We start from the raw sequence: 25,389 nt of genomic DNA, 5'->3' as shown, positions 1-25,389 counted from the left end.
ATAAGTATGCAATAAATTATACATTCATTCACTTATTAATCAGTAAGAAGGGAAAATGCTTTAAAACATGATATGCAAGATTGTGGGTTTATTAAGTACTCAGGAAGAAGATATTGTAATATGCTTGCAAAGTGTGAGCAGACAAATCCTATCCTACTTCTCTCATCCTAAATGAGATATTTCAGGTGACCTCTTAGACTAAAAAAACAAACCTTTCAAGAACTTACTTGCTTTCTTGACCTGAGAGTGCAGTATTTAAAAATTCAAAACATTTACATCACTTACTTTATTGCCAGTAAAAGTAGAACACGGACAGGGGGAAGGTGGTGGGAAAAGGAAGAATGAAGCATGAGGAGAATATGAAAGATTGGCTTCTCTTTTGAACCCAGTGTAAGGAATAGTGGAACACAGTAAGACGAATAATGACTAGAAGACAATTAGCATACATTTTTAGTCCTGAATCTTCTACTGATAAACCCTGGAGTATTGGACAATGCATTTGATCCAGGGGCCTCAATTTCCTCATATATAAAATAAAAGAATTGGACTAGACGCCTTCCTAAGCACCTGGTTGGCTCTAACATTTCATGACTTCTTTAACAACCATAAATATTTTTAGGGAAGCACTTCTCTAATCATACCTTAAGTCCCATTTCTGCTTTACTCCACTTAAGGCTCCCCTGAATCCACTATGTTCCAACACAAGAAAGCTGACTTTCTTCAGTCTGTCACAGTCTCAAACTACTCCAAGAGTTTCTGGCTCCATTCTTACTTCCAGCTGACTATTCTCACTCCTCTCCTTCACCTAGTCGAGGGCTCCACTGCTTTTTTCTCTTTCCCGTTCATCACACCAGTAAGTGGGATGGATAAAGGCAGGCCAGGCCAGGAATTCTTTAAAGTTCTAGCCTGCTCTGGTCTCCCAAAGCAGGCAGCTTGAGAGCGGCCTCTACATACTCTCCAGCCAGCCAGGTAAACGTAGACTTGGATAAAAGCTAATTCCCAAAGGGTTCAGAAAAGCACTTCTTGGCCAGGCTGAAACCAAACCTTCTCCTTGCACCCACAGCCTTCAGTGGACTGCCTTGCTCCATCCAACATGGATAACTTCCCTGGCCAGAGCTAATGCAATATCATCTCTCCCCTTATCTATACTGGGCTTCTCAATCTCTCTTGCTCAGAATGAAAACCAGCTGCAGCCATTCACCCACTGGCATTCACAGCTCAGCTCACCACACACCATAATCTGCAGAGGCAAGTGACAACTGTGAGAGCATTTGTAGGATTCCAGATCTAAGACAGTGCTGAAGGCACTACACAAACCAAACAATGTAAACAGCAAGGGAGTCTATGTAAATACAGTAAGGAAAAGAAGCCAAGGAGTGCAGCCAGAAAGGGGAAGGGCTGGGCTAGGCCAGGGGAGGTGTAGAAAATCACAGATAAGGTATACAGCCTTTACAGACAACACATGCAGCAGAAATGTCAAAGTGTTGAGACTTGGCACTTGGCATATCCTGAGCTGCTAAAGCCTAAAGGGCAATTAGGCTATAATTTATATACTGTAACGCTTCAAATGCTCCTAAGCTGTAATAGAAACACAGCTCATTAAATATAGCCAATCTATCATCCCCTCAAGCACCTTGTAACTGTGCTGTGAGAAAACCAATCACCTTCACATTTAAATAAAAATATTATCTTGCCTGAGTACAGAGAAAGGGGTGTAATTTTGGGGATGAAAACCAAAATTTTTAAAGGGCAGGGTGAGAAATGGATGCAAAACTTTTAACCAACAGACCTAGTAAGTTCATGGTCTTTCTTTTTAAAAAACGTGTCAGCAAGTCTTTAGAAGCTGAATTTGGACATTAAAATCAGGGGGATTATGTTGGCAGTTATTTTTAGATCAACAGTAAAAGGTAAAAATGGGTGAAAATTGTACTTCTTTTAGAGCTACTTAGCTAAGTCCATTAAACTCAGTCCATAGGCTTCCCTGTACCTATGTTTTTGATTTTTCTTCAGTTAATACCTCTTCACTTCATCACTGAGAAAAGTTAAGAAATAACCATTGTTTCTACACATAATTTTTTAAATTTCTACACTAACTCTCACTATCCATCCTCAGCAATAAGGCTAAAGCAATCCATCCAAAGAGAACAAGTAGATTGTTAATAATTGTAGTCATTTCCTAGGACTGCTGTAATAAATTACCGCAAACGGGGTAGCTTAAAACAACAGAAATTTATTCTCCCACAGTTCTGGAGCCCAGAAATCTAAAATCAAGCTGTTGGCAGCGTCACACTCCCTTTGGAGAGTGGGAGAGTCTGTTCTCTGCTTCCTCCAGCTTCTGGTGGCTGTTGGCATTCCTTGACTTGTGGCCACCTCACTTCAATCTCTGCTTCTGTGGTTACACTGCCTCCTTCTCTTCTGACTGCCACATCTCCCTCTGCCTCACTCTCATAAGAATGTCTTTATGAGGACATTTGTCACTGGAATTAAGGCCCACCCAGATAATCCAGGATGAACTCCTCCTGTCAAAATCCTTAACCTTAATCACATCTTTTGCCATACAATGTAATATTTACTCTTTTATCATACAAGGTAATACAAATTCCAGGGCCTAGGACGTGGACATGTATTCCGGGAGGCCACATTCCATCCACTACAATAACCATGATTGTCACTGTGACAACTGAAAACTTTATGACAACGTACAGCTTACAAGGTGCACTCATCTACATCATCTTAATCCTCATAATAACTCTGTTCGAGGGCAGAGATCTAAAGAATTAGATACCCATTCATTCATACCTTCATTCACTGAATAATCATTTATTGAGTACCTATTCTTTACACAGCCAAAAGTTAAAGGTACACAAGCACAGTACCTGCCCTTGGCAGGACGTCCAAAAGTTGTCCATAGTCATGCAGTGCCTTAAACTTTGAGATGAGAGTATGCTGCATGAGGTCGGATCAATGAAAGCTAGCTAAGAAAGCAACAATCCCATTTAGAAAATCTGTCCAAGTCTGGACTTGGACTTCCATTTTAGCCTTACCCCCTGAACTTCAGATTTCTCTCTTTACATTGTTCAGAGCCTCCTCATGGGCCTGCCACTGCTGAACCTTCAGCCCAACTCACTGCCTTAACAAAGCCTGAATGCTCTCGTTACAGAACATTACTAGAAAGCAAGGGAAAATGGCTACCAACGCTGCAGTGCCATTCACTGGTTCACTCAAGCTTGCCTGTCACTCTGAACACCACAGACTCTCTCAATTTCAGACTCTGTTTGTTGGGAGCACCAGGCTTGTGGATTCTTTAGAGAGTATTCTTTAAGTACACATTAAGGCCCTAAAAAAGGAATTTTGAAAATAAAATAGAACACTGGATACTCCCTTCTACAATCAGAGAGACCTTAACCTTGTAGTATTCATACAATGAACACCTTCTACCTGGAAACTGAGTGACACCAACTTTCCAAAGGTTCTTCAAAGATAAATCATAAAGTGTCAGAGCTGGAAGGGAACTTAGACATTCGGTACGACCTCTTCTTTTTACAGTTGAGTAAGTGGGTCAGAAGTTAACGGCTTGCTCAAAGCACCCAGTGAAATTAGATGCAAAGCCTATCACAAGCTCCAGGGTCCCATGAAAAAATGTCATTAACAACCTCCTTGGAGAGAGTCAGAATAACCAGAAAGTTTATGGACAGTGTCTATTAAGATTTGGGAGAATATCTGTCATCTACAGAGATAGACACAAAAATATGAATGACTTTTACAACTGAGTAACAACTATTATACTTTATAATGAAAATGTTAAAATCACTTTGGTAACCCAGAAATCAAATGGGCTACTGTAAAATTACAAGGATGTTTAAATCACTTAGGAAGAATACGCTGTTTAAGCTGTTTTGTACTTTAGAAGCACTTATATGTAAGAAAGTAAGTTTAATATATGAAAGTTATTTCTATTAAAATAGGTCCAAGAATCTCTGCTTATTCCAGTGATGCTTTGTTCTTCTAGTTCACATAGAACTAAAACTACATTCCTTTCTTCACCTGTTCTGAAATTCAGACTTCATCATATGCCTTCCCCATAATATCCTAATGAGAAATATTTCATTACATGCTGAGAATTAGTAACACTTCATATGTATGAGAAATGTACCCTGCAGTTTTACAAAGGACCTTCAAATATATCATTTCACCCAGTCATCACAGCAGTCCTGTGAGGTATAAAAGGGGAAATGTCTTGTCCACATTTCACAAATAAGGCATCTGAGGCTGGAAAAGGTCAAGTAATTTGCCAAAGGTTGTTACAGAACCAGTAAGTTGTGGGTCCCAGCTGGAATCCAGGTCTTCCACTATTTGCACTAAATGAAATAGCCTCTCAGGTAAAAACATGCAAGACACAAGAGATTATAAAGAAGAGGTGTTTTCTGGTTTAGCAAACCTATGTTGAAAATATTTTACCCTTGCTCAAAACCAATACTGTGGAAGATGTATCATCTTGGACTCTCAGGGAAACTTAAACCTTTTTAAACCTGTTTGATAATTAATGTCTTTTACCATTTTATCCCAAAGCAAATTGATGAAGTTTGGCGTGAAATGAGGTGGATCATGGATGCTCTACATTATGCAAGATACAAACAACCAGTTTCTGGCTTATCTATCACTAAGCTGATAGACCCCTCAGATGAGCAGAACCTAAAGAAGATCAATTCTACATCATCACATATAGACTGTCTTCCATCACCATCCCCATCCCCAGAGATGCACAGAAGAAAGGCAGTGAGCGGTAAGCAATAAGATCTAAAGTTCTGTATTTCAGTCACCAGATTCTTGGTCCTATCTCCATTGATGAGGTTCTTTTGTGCTAAGTCATGAGTTCCAGCAAGCAGGAGGAAACACCACTCAGTGGTAAGAGTCTAGAAGCACAGAGGAAACAAAATCAGAATGGGGAGGGGTAGGAAGCTAGGGCAATGACCTGAGATCACCTCCATTTAGGGGTGGGGAAGATTCAGTCCAGTTCTCGTCCAAGCTTCCAAGATAAAAAAGGCATTTAACCAAAACCAGGTAATAAAGAGAACAGGCCCAGCCTCCAGTAAATAGGGAGGGACTGACAGGAATGAGGCAGGAAGTAGGTCCTAGCCTGGGTAAAGTTCATGGCAAGCTTCCCACCCACATGGCACCAATATCGTGGGGTGAGAGTTGGGAAAGAGAGAAACCGTGGATACACTAGAATCCTGAGCCTGAGGCCAAATAAGTAGACTGGTCTCATCATAGATACAACAATCAGGAGACAACTTACAGACAAGCTGGAGGAGAGGCCTAGCAAGTCGCCTCCACTCTCGGGAATTCAACTGGAGTTTACATAGCAAATACTAACTGAAAAAACATAGTTGAGTTAATACAGACTTCTACAAAACACCCTTATGCTTATAAACAGAGAGAAAGCCTATTAGTCACAGACAATATAATGCTCTTGCCTAGAACATGTTAAAACTAATGCCATTTTTCTAGTTGATTAAAATAATGGTATTCAAAGCAACCTTCCTGATTCTGTAGCTTATAAAACCTCAAATTTTATAAGCTTTACAATGATAATAATTGATATTTTTAATAAACAGTTCTGAAATGTGAACTTGTCCCATAGGGGGCAGCATGGCGTAGCAGAAAGAACTTGGGCTTACAAATCAAAGACCTGGATTCAAATTCCAGCTTTTTTTTGCTAGCTATATGCGCTTGAACAGATCACTACGTGTAAGTCTCAGTTTCTGCATATGTAAAATGAGAATAATAACATATACACCTTGAAAAGTTATTTGTGAATAAGACAATCTATGTCAGAGGTTCATGGCACATAGTAGACAATAAATTGTAAGTATAGTATTTAATGTTATTCTTATTACAGAAAACTTCAGTGGGAACGTGAACCTTTTCTATAAGTAAGGTTATGTACATTTTTAAAACATCAATGTCTGAAAATCAAATCTTGGCTAGTGCAAGAACTTGGGGGACAGCTAATTTACATTACCAAAGGATTCTATGATTTAACAAATAATTCAACAAAATAATTAAGTAGATTTTTATAGATTCCCAGTGGGCTGGGGATACAAATAAAATACCATCCCTGCCAGAAGCTAATCTAACAGGGGAGACAGATACATTAACAAGCAATTTCATACTAATTGCGTATGTGCTATAATGAGGACATGCATAGGGTGCTACAGAGTCTAATGAAGGTGTTAACCAGGAAATCGTAAGATCAAAGAGAGCTTCCTGGAAGAGGTGACAAAGTCAAGTACTGAAAGATAAGTAGGAGTTGAGCTGAAAAAGAGGAAAGAGGAAAGCATTATAGGAAGAGGAAGCAGAATGTGCAACTGTGTTGTAGTTCAGGGAACGGCAAGCAGTCTGGCTGCACTCAGGATCTAAGGATACTGCCTTTTTTTTTTTTTTCATTTAAAACAACATTTATTGGTTACCCACTATGTTCCAGGCACTCTTCAAGGTAACAGGGATATAATGATAAACAAAGCAAAGTCTGTGCTCCCACAGAGCTGACATGAAAATATAAACAAGATCATTTCAAATAGTGAATATTCCAATGCATAATACAAAACAGCAATCACGGTGGGTAGGGAGAGTGCTGAATCCACTAGGATGAACAGCAGAGACCTAGCTGTGAAGGTTACATTTGAACCAGCCACAAAAAAAGGATCCAGTTATACAAAGATCTGGAGTTGGAATATTCCAAGCAACAAAACAGCAAAAGGCCCTGAGGTGGGTGAGGGTGGAAAGAAAGCCAAAGTACCGGAGCAGAGTGAACAAAGGGGCTAGTGGTAAGAGAGGGGGTACAGAGAAAGGCAAGGGCCAGATCAGGCAGGGCATGGTAAGAAGTTGGAATTTTACTCTACCTGTGATGGAAAGCCACTGAAAACTTTTAAGCAAGGATTGATATAATCTGAATTTTTCTTTAGAATCCAATCTGTATGTTGCTTGAAGAGACCAATGTTGGAAGCAGGAGATCAATTAGGAAGCTTATTAACAGAGGACACAGTGCCTCAGGACATTATGATACTATTTACCAAAAACAGGTTAGACAGGAGAAGAAACAAGCTTGAGCGAATGGGCATGTTGAATTTAGGTTAGCTTTGGGACATCCCATGCAAAAAGAAACATTCAAAAAGAAAAAAACAAGATGTATGGGGTCTGAAGCTCAGAAAAGAGAACTGGACTAATAATATAGATTTAATAATTGTTGACATATGAATGATGAAGCTATGAAAATGCTTGATATTTCCTAAACAGAGCAGGTAGAGTAAGAGAGCAGACTATGGAAGGATCCCTGTGGAACAGAACAGCGAGACTTCTTAAACTAAGAAGTAACAACCAGAGGAAGAAGATAAAATCAAGAGAGTAGTGTCACAGAAATTAAAACATATCAAATGATGGTAAAAGGTTAAATAAAACTGAAAAGCTTCTATTTTTTTGTTTTGTTTTTTTGTTTTCGACAAGGAAGTCATCAGTAAACTTGATGACAGCAGTTTATGAAGGAAAGGAGATAGAAACCGAATAGAAGTCGATCGGGGAGTAAATGGGATCAGCAAGGATACACTCTTCAAAATCTTGGCTGTGAAAGAGGAGGAGGAGGGAGGGCAGAAGCTGGCGAGGTATAGGCTCGAAAGGGCATTTTTTAAAGGCAGGATAGATATACCCTCTGTTGTTCCCCAATTCACATAATTCTACAAACAACTCTTCAACTCTGCTTCCACTTCACAGCCCTTGTCTGCCCTCTCTACTCACAGAACTTTCCCAGTGTTTAATCTTCTCTTGGCCACAGGGTCCTAAGTGGGTCCCCCCTGGCTGTACGAGGGTGGCCTCTCCTGTGACACATAAGTGCCAAATTCTCACGTTGGCCAGATGACGGGTTACACACACTCCCTGCTGGGAAGATCTGGCCAATTACACTCGGATTTTATTATTAACTTAAAATGTGAGCGATCATCATTCTGTTTCTTAAAATATAACTCTCTCTTGGGTCCATTTATTTCTCTGAAGCCAAGATTCCATGGGCTGTGAAACACAAAGACGTGGAGGGCAGCAAATGAAAAATGGAACCCAGTGACAGGGAAACTGTTGATAACTGGGAGAAACATTTAGCACTGCATCCCCTCACAGGAGCGAAAGCATTTCAGAGCAATGAAGTCTGCTCCTGCATACTCTGTCCTCTCCACTAGTATGACTATTTTTAATTGTTTGGAAACCATTTATGAAGAGGGAAAAAGCCAATTTAGAAGTATATCCCCATTGGTTGCTCACAGGGCAAAGTCTGCAACACAATTCCATTCTGTGTGAGTAGGGGTCTCTTAACTTCTGAGAAGCCTGCTGGAAATACAAAGCCTATCACAAGCCTAGACTCTGGTACCAGCCCAAGATTCTGTTCTAAGGCTGTTGGGTACCTTGGATTTGTTTGTGTGTGTATGTGGTTGGACAAACAGGGTGGGAGGGCAATGGAACTCTTTAACTTACTTCCCATTTCTGTGTGGTTTTCAAACACAAAGTAGAACTCCTCTGAGTCAATTAAAATTAAGCATCTCCCAAGGACCCAAGGAGGAAAGTTGGCTCCTAGAAAAGGCAGCGCAAGACAGGGGTGGAATGATTGGTCCATCACATGGGTATTTTCTCTCCCACTCCTTTTCTGTGGGTATAGTAGTCACAGGCAGCAGCAATTTTTTTTTTTCCAACACCGCTATTTCTCCTAGTGACACATGGGTGAGGCAACCGGGGGGAGGGGGGCATTGTTTCCTTCAGATATATGTGAAGATTATCCTGATCTTCCAAATGTAAATCTTCCTGGTAAGCTTTTCCCAGATGATGTTAAGATTAAGAACACTATGGCATAAACTAAACAGATCAAAGAAAAAAAATATCAACAGGAATCTGAAGATGGGAAATTAGAAGGTGAACAAGCCCCTGAGGTTCTACCCAAGGCCTGATGAGAGGTTTATTAAAACTCTTTATATCTAAATTACTTAAATTCTACTCAAACACAGTAGAAACAGATTCAATGAAGCACACACACAAAAAGTAGCAATTTGGACAGTGACATATTAAAAATGTGAAGATAGATTTTTAGGGCAAATACTTCTTATTATTCCTTTCTTTCCATCCTGCCATGCCCCCTGCCTTTAAGAGAAAAGCAATGGCTTTAAATCAATTATTCTCTCCTGCAATGTCATCTCCCCATAAAGCCCTCAAAATCCACATCAATTCTACTCTGCTGTTGTTGGCCTGATCCACAGAGACCAGGAGTTGCAACACCCATTACAATGGCAAGAAAGCCAAGCTTCCTAAGCCAGCCCTAATACTATGGGCAGAACTTCCATCAAACAGCTCTTGGGTCAACCAGAGGGGAAATGCAAGGTTCTACCAGTGCTGGCCTGCCCAGTGGGCCCTCTAAGGGAAATTGAGGAGCACAACCAGGTTTATTAAAATAACAACTGGGCAAGGCGCCTACAATGCTTAATGGAGCATATGGCCTGGATCTGGGGGTGGAAGCTGCACTTTGCATTCTTTTCCAGGAAGGGAGGGAGTGGCAGTGGCCTAAATCCCTGGAAACTCTCCTCAGTGCCCTGGCTGGCATCCTGGAGATTTTCCCAGCTTGTTCTGGGAGGGGTATCCCACTCTAAGCAATCGGTTCCACTAAGTCCTATAATAAATAATACAACCACCATGAAAGTCAAATATTTAGATTCCCACTAGAGCAGTGTTTCCAAAGTGTAGGTCTTTGAACCTACAAGATAATATTTACCACTCCATACTCAAGCCCTTTTTCATCTCTTTCCTGGGTTACTACAGTTATAACTAGCTCTTCTCTTGATTTATCTCCTATCTCCCTTGCTCCTGGGAGCTACAGAAAAGAATTCACATCATTTACAAATTCAGTGCTAAATCTAGGATGAGAAATACAGTACTGGACTAACACAAGACACCCTTCAAGAGATTACTGTTCTCCTTTATTACCAACACCATTCTCACAGCAAAATCTTTAAGTTTTTCTGATTACTGGTTTGTACTTTAATGAGTCACCTCTTGATATGCTTTCTAGTTATTCTCTATTTAAAAGTGGAAAGAGTACTTCCCTGGTGGTGCAGTGGTTAAGAATCCACCTGCCAATGCACAGGACACAGGTTCGAGCCCTGGTCCGGGAAGATCCCGCATGCCGCGGAGCAACTAAGCCCATGCACCACAACTACTGAGCCTGCACTCTAGAGCCCCCGTGCCACAACTACTGAAGCCCACGCGCCTAGAGCCCATGCTCCGCAACAAGAGAAGCCACCGCAACAAAGCAACAAAGCGTAGCCCCCACTCGCCGCAACTAGAGAAAGCCCACAGCAACGAAGACCCAATGCAGCCAATAAATAAATAAATAAATGAATAAAAACAAATTTGTTTAATAAAAAAATAAAAGTGGAAAGGATTTCAATAATATTAACACCTTCTGTTTGTAAGGCACTTAAAGTATTTTTAACAAATTTAATTCTCATTGCACCAATGGAAGACAGGTAACATAATTACCTACATGCTACAGATGAAGGGGCTAAGTTCAGAGGGGCTAAGTGATGTGCTCAAGATCATATACACAGTAAGGAACAAGACAGGACTTCAGCCCAGGTTTGTCTAGTTTTAAGATAATTGTTCTTCCTGATAACAACTGGGCTGACTCAAGTCAAGTACCACCAAATATAAAGCAAAATGAAAAAAATAAAATAAAGCAAAATGATTTAGGTGATTGTTTTCAGACATTTCTATGGCAGATGAAGTAAATTAATCTTTTCAGGCTGCTTTCAGTATTGCTTTTAAGAGGCAATCAAATCTCTTTGCTCTGTAAGCGCTCAGATTTCAATATTCGTTTCAGTTTCAGTTCAACCCAGCATTCTTTACTGAGAGCCTTGTATGTACCAGATACAGTACAAGAGGCTAATAATACAGTGATGATTAATTCACACTCTAGTCCTCATGGTCTGTTCATATGTCCATGCTCAGATCAGATGATCTGGGAAATAGAGGATTTGCATGTCCCTTTGCTTGACTCCTTCCTTAGCCCATTCCTTCACTGACTGGCTTCTTCAACATTTACTAAGCAGAGATGAACAAGACATAGTGCATGCCCTCTAGAGTTCACAGTTAATGAGGGAGATAAAAATACAAGTGAATAATTTATAATAAACCTTGATAAATGCAGTAACAGAGATATAAATAAAATGCTTTATGAACCAAAAGAACTGAGCAACTAACTCCACCTGGGGAAATCAGCACAGGCTCTTCCTGAGAGACTGAGTCTTAAAATATGATGCTCCACTGAAATATTAGAATGTCAGCCCTTTAAAGCATACCTTCATATACTCCTTATGCCCCTACAACCAACAAATGCTCACTATTTGTACACTGAGAGGTCAAAGTGCAAACCGTTCTTATAGAGCATTTGATCTGATATGGGCTGGAGAGAGGAAAACAGTGACACAAACTCCTCAGCAGTTGCTTCTAGACATATCATTTTTACTATCAGACTTCTAGTGGGTTAAATGGTGGCCACTAAAAAGACACGTTCATGTCCTAACCCTCAGAACCTGCAAATGTGACCTTATGTGGAAAAAGAGTCTTCACAGATGTGATTCAGGTCCTGAAATAAGATCATCCTGGATTACCCAGGTGAGCCCGAAATCCAACGACAAGTGTCCTTATAAGACACAGATGAGAGTGCATGTGAAGACAGAAGCCGAGATTGGAGTGATGCAGCCCAAGGAATGCCAACAGCCACCAGAAGCTGTAAGACGCAAGAAAGTATTCTCCCCTAGAGCCTCCAGAGGGAGTGCAACCCTGCTGACACCTTAATTTCAGACTTTCTCGGCTTCCAAAGCTGTGAGAGAATAAATTTCTGTTGTTTTAAGCCATGAGTGTGTGGTAATTTGTTACAATAGCCACAGGAAACTAATACAAGACCTAACGTGTTTCTCTTACTAAGAGCTTAATACAGCTATGTGTGGGCGCCGTGCAAAGTGAATCAGATGAACCAGGTCCCAGCCCTCAGAAAGCTTCCACAGAAAGCCATGGGAATTCTCAGGTAAATGGCAGTAGAGCAGGTCTTTGGAGTGAGTCAAATCTGCGTGTAGGTTCCTATTCTGCCACTTATCAGCTTATACGAATTGGAAATTTTAATAAGCCTAGACTTCAGTATTCTTATCTGCAGAATGGGAACTGGTGTAAAAATTAAGTAAGATAAAGCACCTAGAGCACTTAGCATGATGGCTGGCCCACAGTACGTACTAAGTAAATAGCGAGTATTGTTATTACTATTGTGGATGCAAATGAATAGTACATATGGATAGCTGAATAGACAACAGTGATCAGATAGAGAAGAAAGTTCAACTAAAGTCAATTTTCAATTAATTGCATGGATCTTATTTCCAGCCCAGTTTCAAATCTTCAGTTAACCTCTCTTTTTTATGACTCCTGTGGCACCTACCACTGCCATCATCAAAAACAGCCAACAGTTCTGACACCCGATTACCTGCAGTTCCCAATTTTTCCCACTAAAGATAGGGAAAAGTACTGTCTAAAATTTGTTTTAAGAATTTCAAAGTCATTCAGCCCAAGCCTTTATCCAGTTCTCTCCTTTTAACTTGAAAAGCTATGTCTGTCTTCTTCCCTAACCACGAGTCCTTACATCTTTTTCACTAAGGACCAATGACAGCACTTGTGCTCCCTAGTGATCACCCCGCCTTGTTATTTCCATCAACGTACTACTCATATCTTCAACAGTTCCCTTTCCAACAGTTCCTTCTTCTCTACCCACAAACATCTTCCCTCAACTTTGCTACCCTACCACATTCCCATTCCATCCCTCCAGGATGCTCTGGCCAATTGCTTAAGTTCAACCTGTCCCAAATTAAATTTACCATCTCTTCCACTGCCCAACCCTGCTGCAATTAAACTCCTCTGGTTTAATGCTACTCCTATCTCCCAGGCACCAAGGCCTGAAACCTATTAGTCATTTCAGGGCCTTTGCACTTCTTTCTCCAAGTTGTCTGGAAGACTGCTCTCTAAAATGTTCACATAGCTGGTTCCTTCTGATCACTGAGGTCTCATTTAGACTCCAGAGACTCCTCCCCTGGCTACCTTATTAAAAGAACCTCCCTCCCAAGTCACTCTCTAGCTGAAGTCCAGTTTCATTTTATTCATAGAACTTTACACTCTTTGAAGTTAATCTTATGTATATTCTTATTGTCTAATCCTCCCTCTGTGAGCTGCCTGAAAGCAGAGACCATGTCTGTCTATCACAAAATAGGTGCTCAGTAAACATCTTTGAATGAATGACCTTCCTGGACTTCTCTTTTCTTCCACGTAACCACCACTCTTGCTCAGCCCCACAATCTAAAAAATGTAAATATTTAAAGGAAACATAGCTTGGACAACAGCCTCCCAGCTGGCCTCCCTGCTCTTTCCTCCTGATCCAGTTCTTCTTACATCCTACCTGCTACATAATTATCCTAAATCACAGCTCTCATCTTGTCAATTACTTCTTCAAAATTCTCTGATAATTACCCACTGGTGACAAAATTAGGTACAAACTCCTTATCTAGGCATTCACTGCTCTCCTCTGGCTCCACCCTACCTTTTAAAAAAATTAAATAACCTCTTTTAACCATTTATTTAAAATAATTCTAAGAACAGCAGGTTGCAAAGAAATGTACAGGAATTCCCATGTTCTCTTCCCCCAGCCTCTCCCCAGTGTTCACATCTTACACAGTTCTTATATCAATACAATATCAAAACCAAGAACCTGGTATAATGCACAGTTTCTCCAGATTTCACCAGTTATACATACACTTGTGCATGTGTGTATGTATGTGTGTGTGTGCACATGCACATAAGCATGCAGGCTCGCTTGTATGTAATTTGTCAGGCTCTGTGTAATTTGTCACATGTGCAGCCTTGGGTAATCACCACCATAGTCAAGATACTCAATTGTACCGTCACCACCAAACTTCCTCTGTTACCCCTTTATAGCCTTACCCACCACCCCTCCCCACATCCTTGCCCCTGGCTAGTACAAATCTGTACTTCATCTCTATAATTATTTCATGAATGTCACATAAATGGAATTCTTTATTTGTACTGATGAGTATTATTCCACTGTATGGATGTATCATGCACCCACTGAAGGATATTTGGGTAGTTTCCAGTTTGAAGCTAATACCAATAAAACTGCTATGAACATTCATATACAAGTTCCTGCATGAAAATAAACTTTATTTTTCTAGGATAATTCCCAAGAGTGAAACTGCTGGCATCTTACTTTTGTAGCCTCATTTTCCCAAAATTCCATTCCTGTTCCCATATTATAGTCAAACAGAACTACCTGTATTGTTTCATTTTCCTCTCTGGTTTCTAAGCCTCTCATCAACATTTCCATATTTATTATTAAAAGCTGCCTCAAAACACTTTTTGAAAGTGAAGAAATAAATTAAATAGAAATAGAGATGAATGAATGGAGAGAAAAAATAGAGATGATGGAGTACTTTATCAATCCTGTCCCAATAAAATGTGATCTCCTTCCTATAAACCTGCATCTTATTTGCTAAACTTCTTTTATAAAAGGTATGTTCTTCCACAGTCTCATAGATGCATATATGCCCCTGCCTCCATTAAAACAGTAAAATCCCTGAAGCAGATCCTTTGTTATTAATTTTATATTCAGTCAGCCACCAAACACAGTGTTTCTGTTAGAGCAGCAGCTGAAGCAAAACAAAATCTTCATTGTTGAATAAATGGATGAATTAAATATCTTTGCCCTAAGAGGGCTCTGGTCCAACCAGGAAACCAGGATGTTATATTTGCATTTAAAAAGATAACTAATAATACAAGTCTATACAGGCTAAGTAAGTGCCAAAGGATAATTGAAGGAAAAACTACTTCAGCAGTGCAGACAAGTGGGCAATCCTTTCTGGGACAGTTGGGGGCTGCTTCCTAAAGAAGGCTTTGTTTGAGGAGACCCTTGAACAGATGAGTAGAAACCCCCAAAATAAAAAGGGAGTCCTTTTTGATAGACATTATTTAAAGAACCACATAAGGGTTGATCTCATTCTTTGTAGCTGCTGGATAACATTCCATAGTATGGATGTGCCCAAATTTTTAAACCATTCTCCTAATAATAAACACTTAGGCTTGTTATCAGTTAGGATTAAGTCTGGACCCTTGTTACAGAAAACCTAAATAAGGGTGTCATTAACACAAGATATTTTATTTCGCTCTTATGTGAAAGAAGCCCAGAGGTAGACAATTCAGCAACAGTATGTGGACTCCATCGTCTTCAGATACCATGCCCCCTTTTTCAGCTCCACCATCCTAGCACATGGCTTCCTTTTCCGAGGTTGCCTTGTGAGCCCAGCCAACACATCTTGTTACAGGCAATTGGAAGGAAAGAGGAAAAACAAAATGGCCTATCTCCCAGCTAAGCCAGCTCCCCTAATGCAGCCTTCCAAAAGTTTCATACCATACTTTCAGTTCTATCTCACTGGCCAGCATTTAGTTATGTGACCATGCCTAGCTGCAAAGCAAGCTGAAAAAAACGTGGTCTTTTACATGAATGCACTGCTGTCTCATACAAAATTTAAGATTTTGTAACTAAAAAAGGATAATGGATGTTGGGTAGAAGCCAGCAGCAAGAGAACAAAACTGAAATCTTTCCCTGCCAATGAGTAAGAAACGTCATCTTCTACAGTCAGGAAAAAGAAAAGAGGAAAAGAAACACTTCATACCCTGACCCTGATATAAACAAACAAGCAAAAAATATACATATTACATCTGGTTCTAGTCCCTAAAATAGAAGAAACCTTAATCCCATTTGTGTAAATTACTAACTCCCTAACAAAATTTTTTTCCCTTAAGTTTACAGTATTCTTATGATAATCATACTGATTTTCCACCATGCACGACTAACCATAACCTTGTAACCCTGTGGGTTTTTACTTTAAATACCTGTTGTATTTTTTCATCAGCAAGCCAGCACTGAATTTGGACTCCCTTGCAGAACTTTGCCAAGTAAAGTATTTTTCTTTTCTTAAACTATTTTTCTTTTCTTAATGCTTCTGTGTCTCTAAGTCTTCCTTTCACAGTAGTCTCAGCCACAAGATTATTTCTAGTTTTATAAATCATGTTACAGTGAACAATTTGTAAATGCCTCCATGTACACATAGGGACAATTTCTCAAACATAGATATCTGAAAAAGGACTTGCTGGGACAAATGATATGCACATTTTTAATATATTCTACCAAGCTGCTATCCAAAGAGCCAGACCGGTTTCTATTCCCACCACCATTATATGAGGGTTCCTGATTTCCCACACATCACCAATACAAGAGATTATCATTTTTATCTTCAGCAGATCTGATGGGCAAAAAAATGCCTTGTTTTTGCTTCAACTTGCATTTCCCAAATTACTACCTAATTAGTAATTATAGTCTACCTAGGTTGAATATCTTTATTATGCTTATTGGCCATTTGTATTAATTATTCTTTGAATTGTTGGTTATCTTCTACCTGTTCAGATTGTCTTCTTACTGATTTACAGGAGATCTATATACATCCTGTATATTAATCTTTTGTTATACATGTTATTACTATTTTCTTCCAATCGACCACTTACCTTTTTACTTTGTTTATGTGATCATTTGTTTTTACAAAGTATTAAACTTTAATGTAGTCAAATTTATCAGTCACTTCTTTTCTGACTTCTGGGGTTTTGCCTTGCTTAGAAAGACCTTCCTACCCAAAATTACAGACATACTGTCTTCTAATACTTGTACAGTTTGCTTGTTATATTTAAACTACATGGAATTTATTTTTATATTTGAGATGAGGCAGGACTTTCTCTAATAATTTACTAAAGGGATAACCAATTGTCCCAACACTATATACTGAATAATCTATTCACTCCCCTACTTTGAAATGCTATCTTTACCACATGTTCAATTATCACACTGAATTAAGACTGTTCCTGGACTTTATATTTCTGTTCTACAGATCCATCTGTCCATCTGTACACCAATACTACAAAGTTTTAATTACCAAAGCTCTATAATATGTTTTGATACCTCATAAATCAGGCTCCTCCCTACTGTACCTCAAAAAAAGTTAGCTATTCTCACAAATTTTCTTTTCCAGATAAATTTTAAAATCGATTTTCTAAATTCCATTTAAAAACCCTATGGTGGGGACTTCCCTGGTGGCACAGTAGATAACACTCCGTGTTCCCAATGCAGGAGGCCCGGGTTCGATTCCTAGTCAGGGAACTAGATCCCACATGTATGCCGCAACTAAGAGTTTGCAAGCCACAACTAAGGAGCCCACCTGCCACAACTAAGACCCTGTGCAACCAAATAAATACTAAAAAAGAAAAAAGAAAATTCTGTGGAGATTTTTGAATGGAATTGCCTCAAATTTAGAGATTTCTTGTTCTTTTTAAGAGGACTTTCATGTTTTCAAAATGAGCATATATTTACCAAGTACCTATTATGGACTGAGTTCTGTGGGAAATTCAAAGGATTGTAAGGCAGTCTTTGCCCTACAGAAATGTACAACCTGATTGGGAAAAAGATATAAACAACTAGTGCATTAAATGACAAATATCTACAGAACTAACTTGTGGCTCAGTATGATTGGTGTCGTATGCCCTTTGAGGCTGATTTTCACCTCTGATTTTACTTATGTTTTGTTTTTTTTCTTTGGCCTTAATTTTTTTTCGTTTTAAACACCTGACAACGTGGTAAGTATTTATACATATAAACCATTTATTTCTTTTTTACAGTCACTCTAAGTAAGAAGTTCTACTGTCATCCCCATTTTGCAGATAAAAAAACTGAAGCTCAGAGAAGTTAAGTAACTTTCCCAAGATCACAGAGCAATCTGGAGGACAACTAGGATTTGAAACCAGGTTTCCCTGACTTCCACCACCATAACGCCTCCTCTCCTTCCTTCCCCCTTTTAAGTTCCTGCTACTTTATCAAATGTAAAAATCATCTCTGAAATAAAACTAGGGAACAAATAAATGAATGACATCCAGCTTTGTTCCTGTTTCATCCTCTCTCCACAAGCCCAGTGAACAGTAAAATTAGATGTGGGGAAGGAGGGCACATTCCCCTCTGCTGCTGCAAAGGGTGGTTGGTCCTGTCCGAGTTCCTCTCCTTCCTTTCCCTTTTAGCTAAGAACTTACAGGGCCCTACGCCGAATGAAAAAGTGTGGCCCCTTGTTCAAAAATTATTAAAATGTCAAGAAATGAGAGCAGACCACTAAACGAAGCGCAAGCCCTTCTAGGCACGGAAGAGGGATGGGGGAGGGCCTCAACCACAGGACCCTCCTTGAGCCCTGGCTAGGAGTTTCTCTTATCTCTAACAGCAGTCTCTGGCTTTGCAGATTCACAGCCCTGCTCTGACGAAGAAGGCTGCTCCGAAGTCTTCCTCCCCACTGACAGCGACTACGACTCCAGTGACGCCCTGAGCCCCCGAGACCTGGACCTGGTCTACCTGTCATCGCACGACATCGCCCAGCAGGCCCGAAGTGGCCTGAGCGGAAGCGCCCCCGACGTCCTGCAGGTGCACAACACGAAGCCTCTGTCTGGGCCACTCCAGGATGCCCAGGGCCGCGGCCCGGGGCCCGAGGCCGACCACTCGTGCACCGAGCTCCTGCACAGCCTGACCCTCACAGGCCCCGCGCCCAAGAACCACGCCAAAGTAGTACCGGGCGCGCGGCCGCCGCTGGGCTTCCTGGGAAAGCGGAAGCTGGCCAAGTCCCCGCACTATGGCGGCTTCAGCCGCCACTACCGTTGGCTGCGCATGCACAGCGAGACGCAGTCGCTGTCGCTGTCCGAGGGCGTGTACACGCAGCAACTGTCCCGGGCCTGCGGCCTGGGCCAGGAGCCCGGGGAAGCTGAGCGGCGGGCACCTGTCCAAGAAGGGCCGCGGGGCCTGGCTCTGGCCCACGCCGCCAGCCTCCCAGAGGAGCGGAAGGGCAGCCTCCAGGATCCCAGGCCTGCGGTGCGCCGCATCTACGTGGAGCCCTACCCCGCGGCCCTGATGGACGCCAAGCCTTGGGAATCCTTGAGCCCGCCCGCCGGAGGCCCCTCGGGTCTGCCCAGCCTCACGGGCCCGGAGATGAACCCAGAGGGCCCGACCCCCTCCCCTGTGTCGGAAATACTCAGCAGCATGCTTTAGGGAGGCCCACGACTGGCTGTCCACAGTTCCACTGTGCGTCCCTGCATTTTCCATCACCCTACCCCCAGCCTGCCCCCACCCCACCATGTCCCAACCCATTTTTAAATGGTTTGAATGTTAAAAACCCAAATGTTACAGGTTCAAGGTCCTCTTTTTTAGAGTTGGAGTGGAGGCGACAGTTGCCAGTGTCATTCCCAGTTCAGCCTATAAAGGGCATAGAAAAGCTTTTGTGTCAACATGGAGTCCTGGACACAACGGTTCAAACATGCCATCCTATTGGTGGCACCTGTGGTGGAGGTAGGACAGCCCAAAGGACCACCCTCAATTCTGCAGCTGGCTATGTAATCTGACTCCTGAGCTTAGGCTCTTTCATGCATTTGTGATTGACAGGGAGGAATTCTATAGATGAAAATAAGATTAGCATTGTTTTTCCCTCCATCCCAAACCTTTAAAAGAGTTTGGGGAAAGAAGCCCAGTTTGTCTCTCTAGGGAATAGGGTCAGTGGACTTGTCCTGGGTTCCCCGTCAGCTAAACCAAGTCGTTCCAAAGTGCAGCGTTCTCAGCAGCTCACCAAATCCAATTTATCGGTCAGCACTGATCTAGTTAAGTTGGCCTTGGACAGGCCTTTTCTTCACTTAGTGCTGTGTGGAAACCTCCAGAAACAAACGTAGAGGAGGCTTCTCTTCTAGCTCTGTCTTGCAAAGATAGAATAGGGCGGGAAGCAGCCCTTCCTGTACACTCAGCTCCCATTCAAGCATGAAAATGGGTCGTGTATTATTCCAGAGTGCAAGGAGATGGCTGAGTTAAGTGAAAGCCTGGATTACACACAAGATAAGGGGAGGGAGGGAGACATGTGCAAAATTGTGTTTCCTTTCCAATCCTAAAATAAGTAAAGCCATGGTGGGGGCTGTGTCTCTGTGAATGATAATGGATCTGCTGCAGATTCTTAGGTGATAGATTTGTAATTGAGCAAGAAAGTGCCCTTCAGATGTGGCCAGGCAGGGATGGAGTTTTCTCGGTGACACAGGCACATCTACTCTCCCCCACGTAACAGGTAATGGGACAGACCGTCCAGAGCTTCGGTTGCTGCCTTCCCCTTTTCAATCCACCCTTCCAAAGTCAGTTTTGCCCCTAGATCAGTTGGCCCACTGAGCTCAGGGAAAATCTTTCCTTAGAAGGCCTTGCCTGTGGTTCCAAGGCTATGCTCAAAGACACCTGAAAATCTTGCTTTGGTCTCACTGCCTCCCACCTGGCTTTCTCACAAAGGAGAAACCAAATCAAAGAGCAATCCCACTGCATATTCAGAACAGGCATGAGCCTTCTCTCCTTTCCTGGAGCCAAGACCCATTCAGTTCACTGATATTCTAAATGGTCCTTTTCTGCTTCACAGGCATTTTAGTTAAATATTGCTCTTTATGGCCCTACCTCTGTCCTCACAGTTCTACCAGTCCTCCTCATGGGAGTTCACACAAAGTCCCCTGTTCACAATGTTATTCCGATTCCTTCCATTTTTAAAACATTTGATTTAAACATAAATAATTACCCTGGTGGGAAGGTACAGATTTGGCCCATGGCCTATGGTCATTAGAAAACTAAAGCCCAGAGCTCAGTCTTTATTTTTTTAAGAGATTTTATACTCAATAACCGACCCCCCGCCCCGACCCCCCACTCCAGCCGAAGAATCTTGATCAGAATCACTGCAGCTCCTTTTCCATGCCTGGGAGGATTTTAAAATGCAATTTTCTTCTGTTCTGAGTGAATTCTATATGTATGGAGTGTTAGAACTAAAAGAGAACCTAAAATTAGTCTAGAAGAGAACCTAAAATTAGTCTAAGTCCTTGCATTCACAGATGAAGCAGTTAAGGCCCAGAGAGATAAAGTGACTTACTCAAGGTCACAGAGCTGGTTTTAATCTCAGAGTTTGGGTCAGAATCCACAACCATTCCCTTTATAGCAGACTGTCCCAGTGGGAATTGGTACACACCTAGTCAACTTTTGATTTTCTATAGGCTGCTTACCTAGTTTACAGGTAATTCCAAATTCAAATCCTTCTCTCAACCTTTACCTAACAGATTTCCAATATCACAGAGCTCTCTGTTGCCAGAAATTACAAATTTCATATACTAGATATCTAAGCTAATTAATTCTAATTAATTTAAAACCTAATCAGGAGAAATGCATTTAAAATTGCTTACCATACGACTCCCATTTAAAAATGAAAATAAGAGTCATCTCCACTCAGTTTCTTACTTACTTCTAATTATAAGACAGGTTATATATATTGAATGAGTTTGTGAGATGAGATGTTGAAATTGTCAAGAACTCAGAAACCAAGTGATTCCCTGATCATGACCTTTCTGGTGGCAAGGAAGGAAGTCTGTGACTAAATTAGATGGAAGACATTTGACAGGCAGCAAAAGCAAAGACTGACCCATCCTTCTGACCCTGCGTTTGGTCAGCACGTTTTGACACATTGGACCAAATAATAACTCATTAAGCAAAATGGCATTAAATTCAAACCCACTAATTTATATTAGGCACATGGGGTTATTTTTTCACCTTCTATGAGGAAAAGAGATGCGTGCCCACGAAATGAATAATGAACGTTAGATTTCAGTGGGCATACTTAATCAACTTGAAAATGCATTTTCCTAGCAATATTCCTATAGAAAGGTGGAATTGAGGAAAGCTATATCCTCAATAATTCGCTATTTGTTCAAGAAGTTTCCCTCTACCCATACCTCCACTTTGCAACTTCTTGTGAGCCTAGTTTAAATTAAAACATTCTTGTGAGAGAGAATTGTTTTCTCTAAATCACAGTCCTTTATTCATTTCTCCAGTCTTCTCATTATAGAAACTTTACAAAATCTGAGGGTTTTTTGTTTGTTTGTTTTGCTTTGTCTTATCGGCTTTGTTTTTTTTTGTTTTGGATATGATGGACTTTTGTCTTTCATTCTTTTTAAGTCCAACCGGGGAGCCTCTGGAGGAAACTTTCCTGTTTCAGGTCTTCTTTTCCACCGTGTTTCTGACATGCTTAATTCTCACCTGTATTATCTCGTCATTTGTGAGACCCTCAAATATCATTGACTGAGGTCCTCCCATATGTCCGTCTCTATTCCAAGTCCCACAGAGAACAAAAGAATCAAGTATGAAACAGATTCCCGGGCCACAAGGAGCTCACATTCTGCTATGAGTGTAGCCGTCATCACCATACATTTTCTTATCGATGTCTTAGAAGAGGCAGGAGCCTGTCGCCTCGGCCAGGCCAACACAGTGCATGTTGGGCTAGGCATCTTTGATTTCACTCTTGCTATCTATTCATAAAAGAGGATAGCCTGGAAAATGCAATTCATCAATGTACATGCTCGGCAACCATTTACAAGGCTATCACATCCTCTTCCTTCGCAAGGGTACTCGGGAGACAGTCATCAAAAACATTCACTCTAGGGAGTGGGTATTTTAAGAAGTGGTTACTTCAGATAAGAACCATTCCATTTTAAGAACATTCACTAATGTTCAAAGCAATAATTACACTGGAGAAAATGGTTGCATTTGATTTGAAAGTTGAATCCAGTTAGTAATAATATTCCTCCAGCCCCCATTCCTGAAGGATCCCAAAGCACTTTATGAAAAGCACTGACTGAAGCCTGGTTGTGCTCCCCTAAAAAGACCTTGTCCGGGAGCCACCTGGCAAACACCTACCCCATCCTTGCCAGGAGATCATGCCAGACAAGTGGGAAAGAGGACTGGCCTCTCATCCATTGTTATCCTGCCACACGAACGTGCACCCTGATGAATGCTGAGTTCTTCCCTCGAAGACAACAATTTTAGACAAGTAGGCACACCAGAAAACCTCAACTCCTTGGCCCTCTTTCGTTCATCACGCTCCAACCAAGATGTACTCCCTTTCTCTTGGAGAACTGTCAACTCAAGCTGTTAAGGGGTCTGCAGTGCATTTCAGTCCCCTAGTTATGTCAACAGCACACAGAATTCACTGGCTCTTTAAAATTGATACTTGTTGGAAAGATGATGCCATTATTCTATGGCTCTCTCAACTTTGCATGTAGCAGAGCTACAGCAGAGAATTTGCATCTCTTAATATTGTTTATTGAACTATAACATACGAATTAGAGAGGGTAGTTATAGATTAACAAGAGAGCACTCTTAGCGAATTGAAAGTGCTACATTGTCACTTTATAAAGTCTAAATATTTTTCAAGATGATTCAATTAAGCGAATATGAAGTTTTTTTCTTTTTTTACCTTTAAGGAAATTTGTAAAGGAGCTATTTGGAAAGCAATGATACCTCTTCACAGGTAGTAGGGTGAATAAGGAAAAAACCTGTTTCTTTGCTGGTCACCTTTCATAAGATGTTCAAACACATGGCTTATGACTGTTAAGCTAAACTTCAATGCTGCCTTACAAACAACAAGGGTAGTGTATTTGAAACTATGTTGTACAGCTTGGAAACTTATTCTAAGATCTTAATTCAGAGTTTTTCTGAGGTGTTGAACTTTGCCATTAGCAAAAAATATTTTTAGAAAAATCTATTGACTGTTTATGAAGCATTGATTTTGCCATATTTCGGGTCTCTGGTTTTTCCACCACATCTGCACACAGTAGTTATACATTTTTTAAAATTATTTCTTCCATTACTAATGAATTTGTAAAATTGTTATTCAAAAGGACAGCTGGTTTTGCTTCAATAATCAGACAGGTGGACCTGTGACAATATTCTGTTTGGATAAAGGAAGTGGGAGGTTGTTGTTGTTTGTTTTAAATATTATCCTAGGGTCTTTCCTCTCCAGTTATATACATTCTTTATTTTAGCAAAGCCAGTATTTAACTTAGTGGTAAATGTTAAGAAGGTATTAGTTAATACTCTTTGTTCCTCTTCCTTCATTCCATGACATGAAAGTCTGACTATGCGTTCACAGTAACCACCATCCAGTAGCTGATTTATAAAAGACAAGACTGGCAAATTGTTGTGTTCAGTCACTTTGAGTTGCTGTGTTGCTTCTTGCCCCGTGACAAGGCTGACGTTTGGGAATTCTCACGTATATGGTCACAGCATCAGTTTAATGTTTGTGATGGAAAAAGAATTTAAAGAAGTGTGGGGTGGGGGAGTAGGGGTGTTTTATAGGAAAAGTAATTTCACTGACATTCTATCAGGCAGTGTTTAATTGCTTCCTGCCTAATGTGTACATAGTAATTTAGCTGATTATTGGTTGTTATTTGTTCAGAATTGATTGTATCTCATTGCTATGTATGCAACTGAGTGCATGTAAAAGTTTAGACTTCGGTCTGTTATCTGCACAATTTCGTGTGCTTTAAACCTCTGTAAATGTACAGATGAATCATGTGTGGTGTGTTAAATGTGACCTCCAATCTTGAAACGATAGTATTTTGTAGTATGTACTTTTGCAGACTCTTTGAACATTTTAAACAGACATTGTAAATGGCCAGGACCCTCAATCAAAAACAGCACTGGTAAAACGCATGCTTCTTGAGCCTACCAATTTATAAGAGGTCAGGGGTTAACAAGAATTAAGACAATTTTTCTAACGGCAAGTATTTTTGATAATTTCCTACATGCCTAATTGTATTTGAAAGAAAAATTGTCAACAGAAGAAATCTTACCTGTCAGAGGGAATGACTTTGTTTCATAGGCATTAAATAGTACTAATATATTTTACTTTAGATCTAACTTGATGTTGTTGAAATCTAGTTCAAGGGTGAAGAAGTCAAACATATATTTGATTCTTCATAAGATCTTTTGTTGTTTAAAGGACAATTTCCAAGCCCTTGTCTTCAGTGTGGAGAAATGTCAATTAAATAATAAACTAATAGAATTGTCAGTATTTGGCTTACCTGATGCTTTTTCTAAGTCTCAATGAAGACAATTTTTCAGTCTGAGTTTTTAAAATCTTCTCGCTGAAACACTGAAAGAGTTACTATTGAAAGAGTTATAAGGCATTGTTTTGACAATTATTGGAAAATTCTGACCAGTTGGCCCTCAACTGATCGATAGCATTTGAGTTATTTCTCTTGCATAATTGGTTAATGCCAGGTATTGAAAATACAGCAGCAGACTACCATGGCAAATACTCTCACCAAATTGCACCCAGG

At 40.6% G+C, this 25,389-nt stretch overlaps 1 protein-coding gene across 1 annotated transcript in view; it reads left to right on the top strand.

Moving 5' to 3' along the window:
• The window catches only part of ANKFN1 (ankyrin repeat and fibronectin type III domain containing 1), a 138,885-nt gene extending 119,624 nt beyond the window's left edge, over positions 1–19,261 (top strand). The window contains exons 16-17 of the mRNA XM_059997018.1: positions 4,570–4,783; positions 18,465–19,261. Of these exons, the coding sequence (XP_059853001.1) occupies positions 4,570–4,783; positions 18,465–19,261 (1,011 nt within the window). The remainder of the gene's footprint in view (positions 1–4,569; positions 4,784–18,464) is intronic.
• Positions 19,262–25,389: the final 6,128 nt, after the last annotated feature.

The sequence above is a fragment of the Delphinus delphis genome, chromosome 19, assembly GCF_949987515.2.
Source record: "Delphinus delphis chromosome 19, mDelDel1.2, whole genome shotgun sequence".
Classification (NCBI taxonomy): domain Eukaryota; kingdom Metazoa; phylum Chordata; class Mammalia; order Artiodactyla; family Delphinidae; genus Delphinus; species Delphinus delphis.
This window is presented reverse-complemented; position numbering and strand designations above follow the sequence as displayed.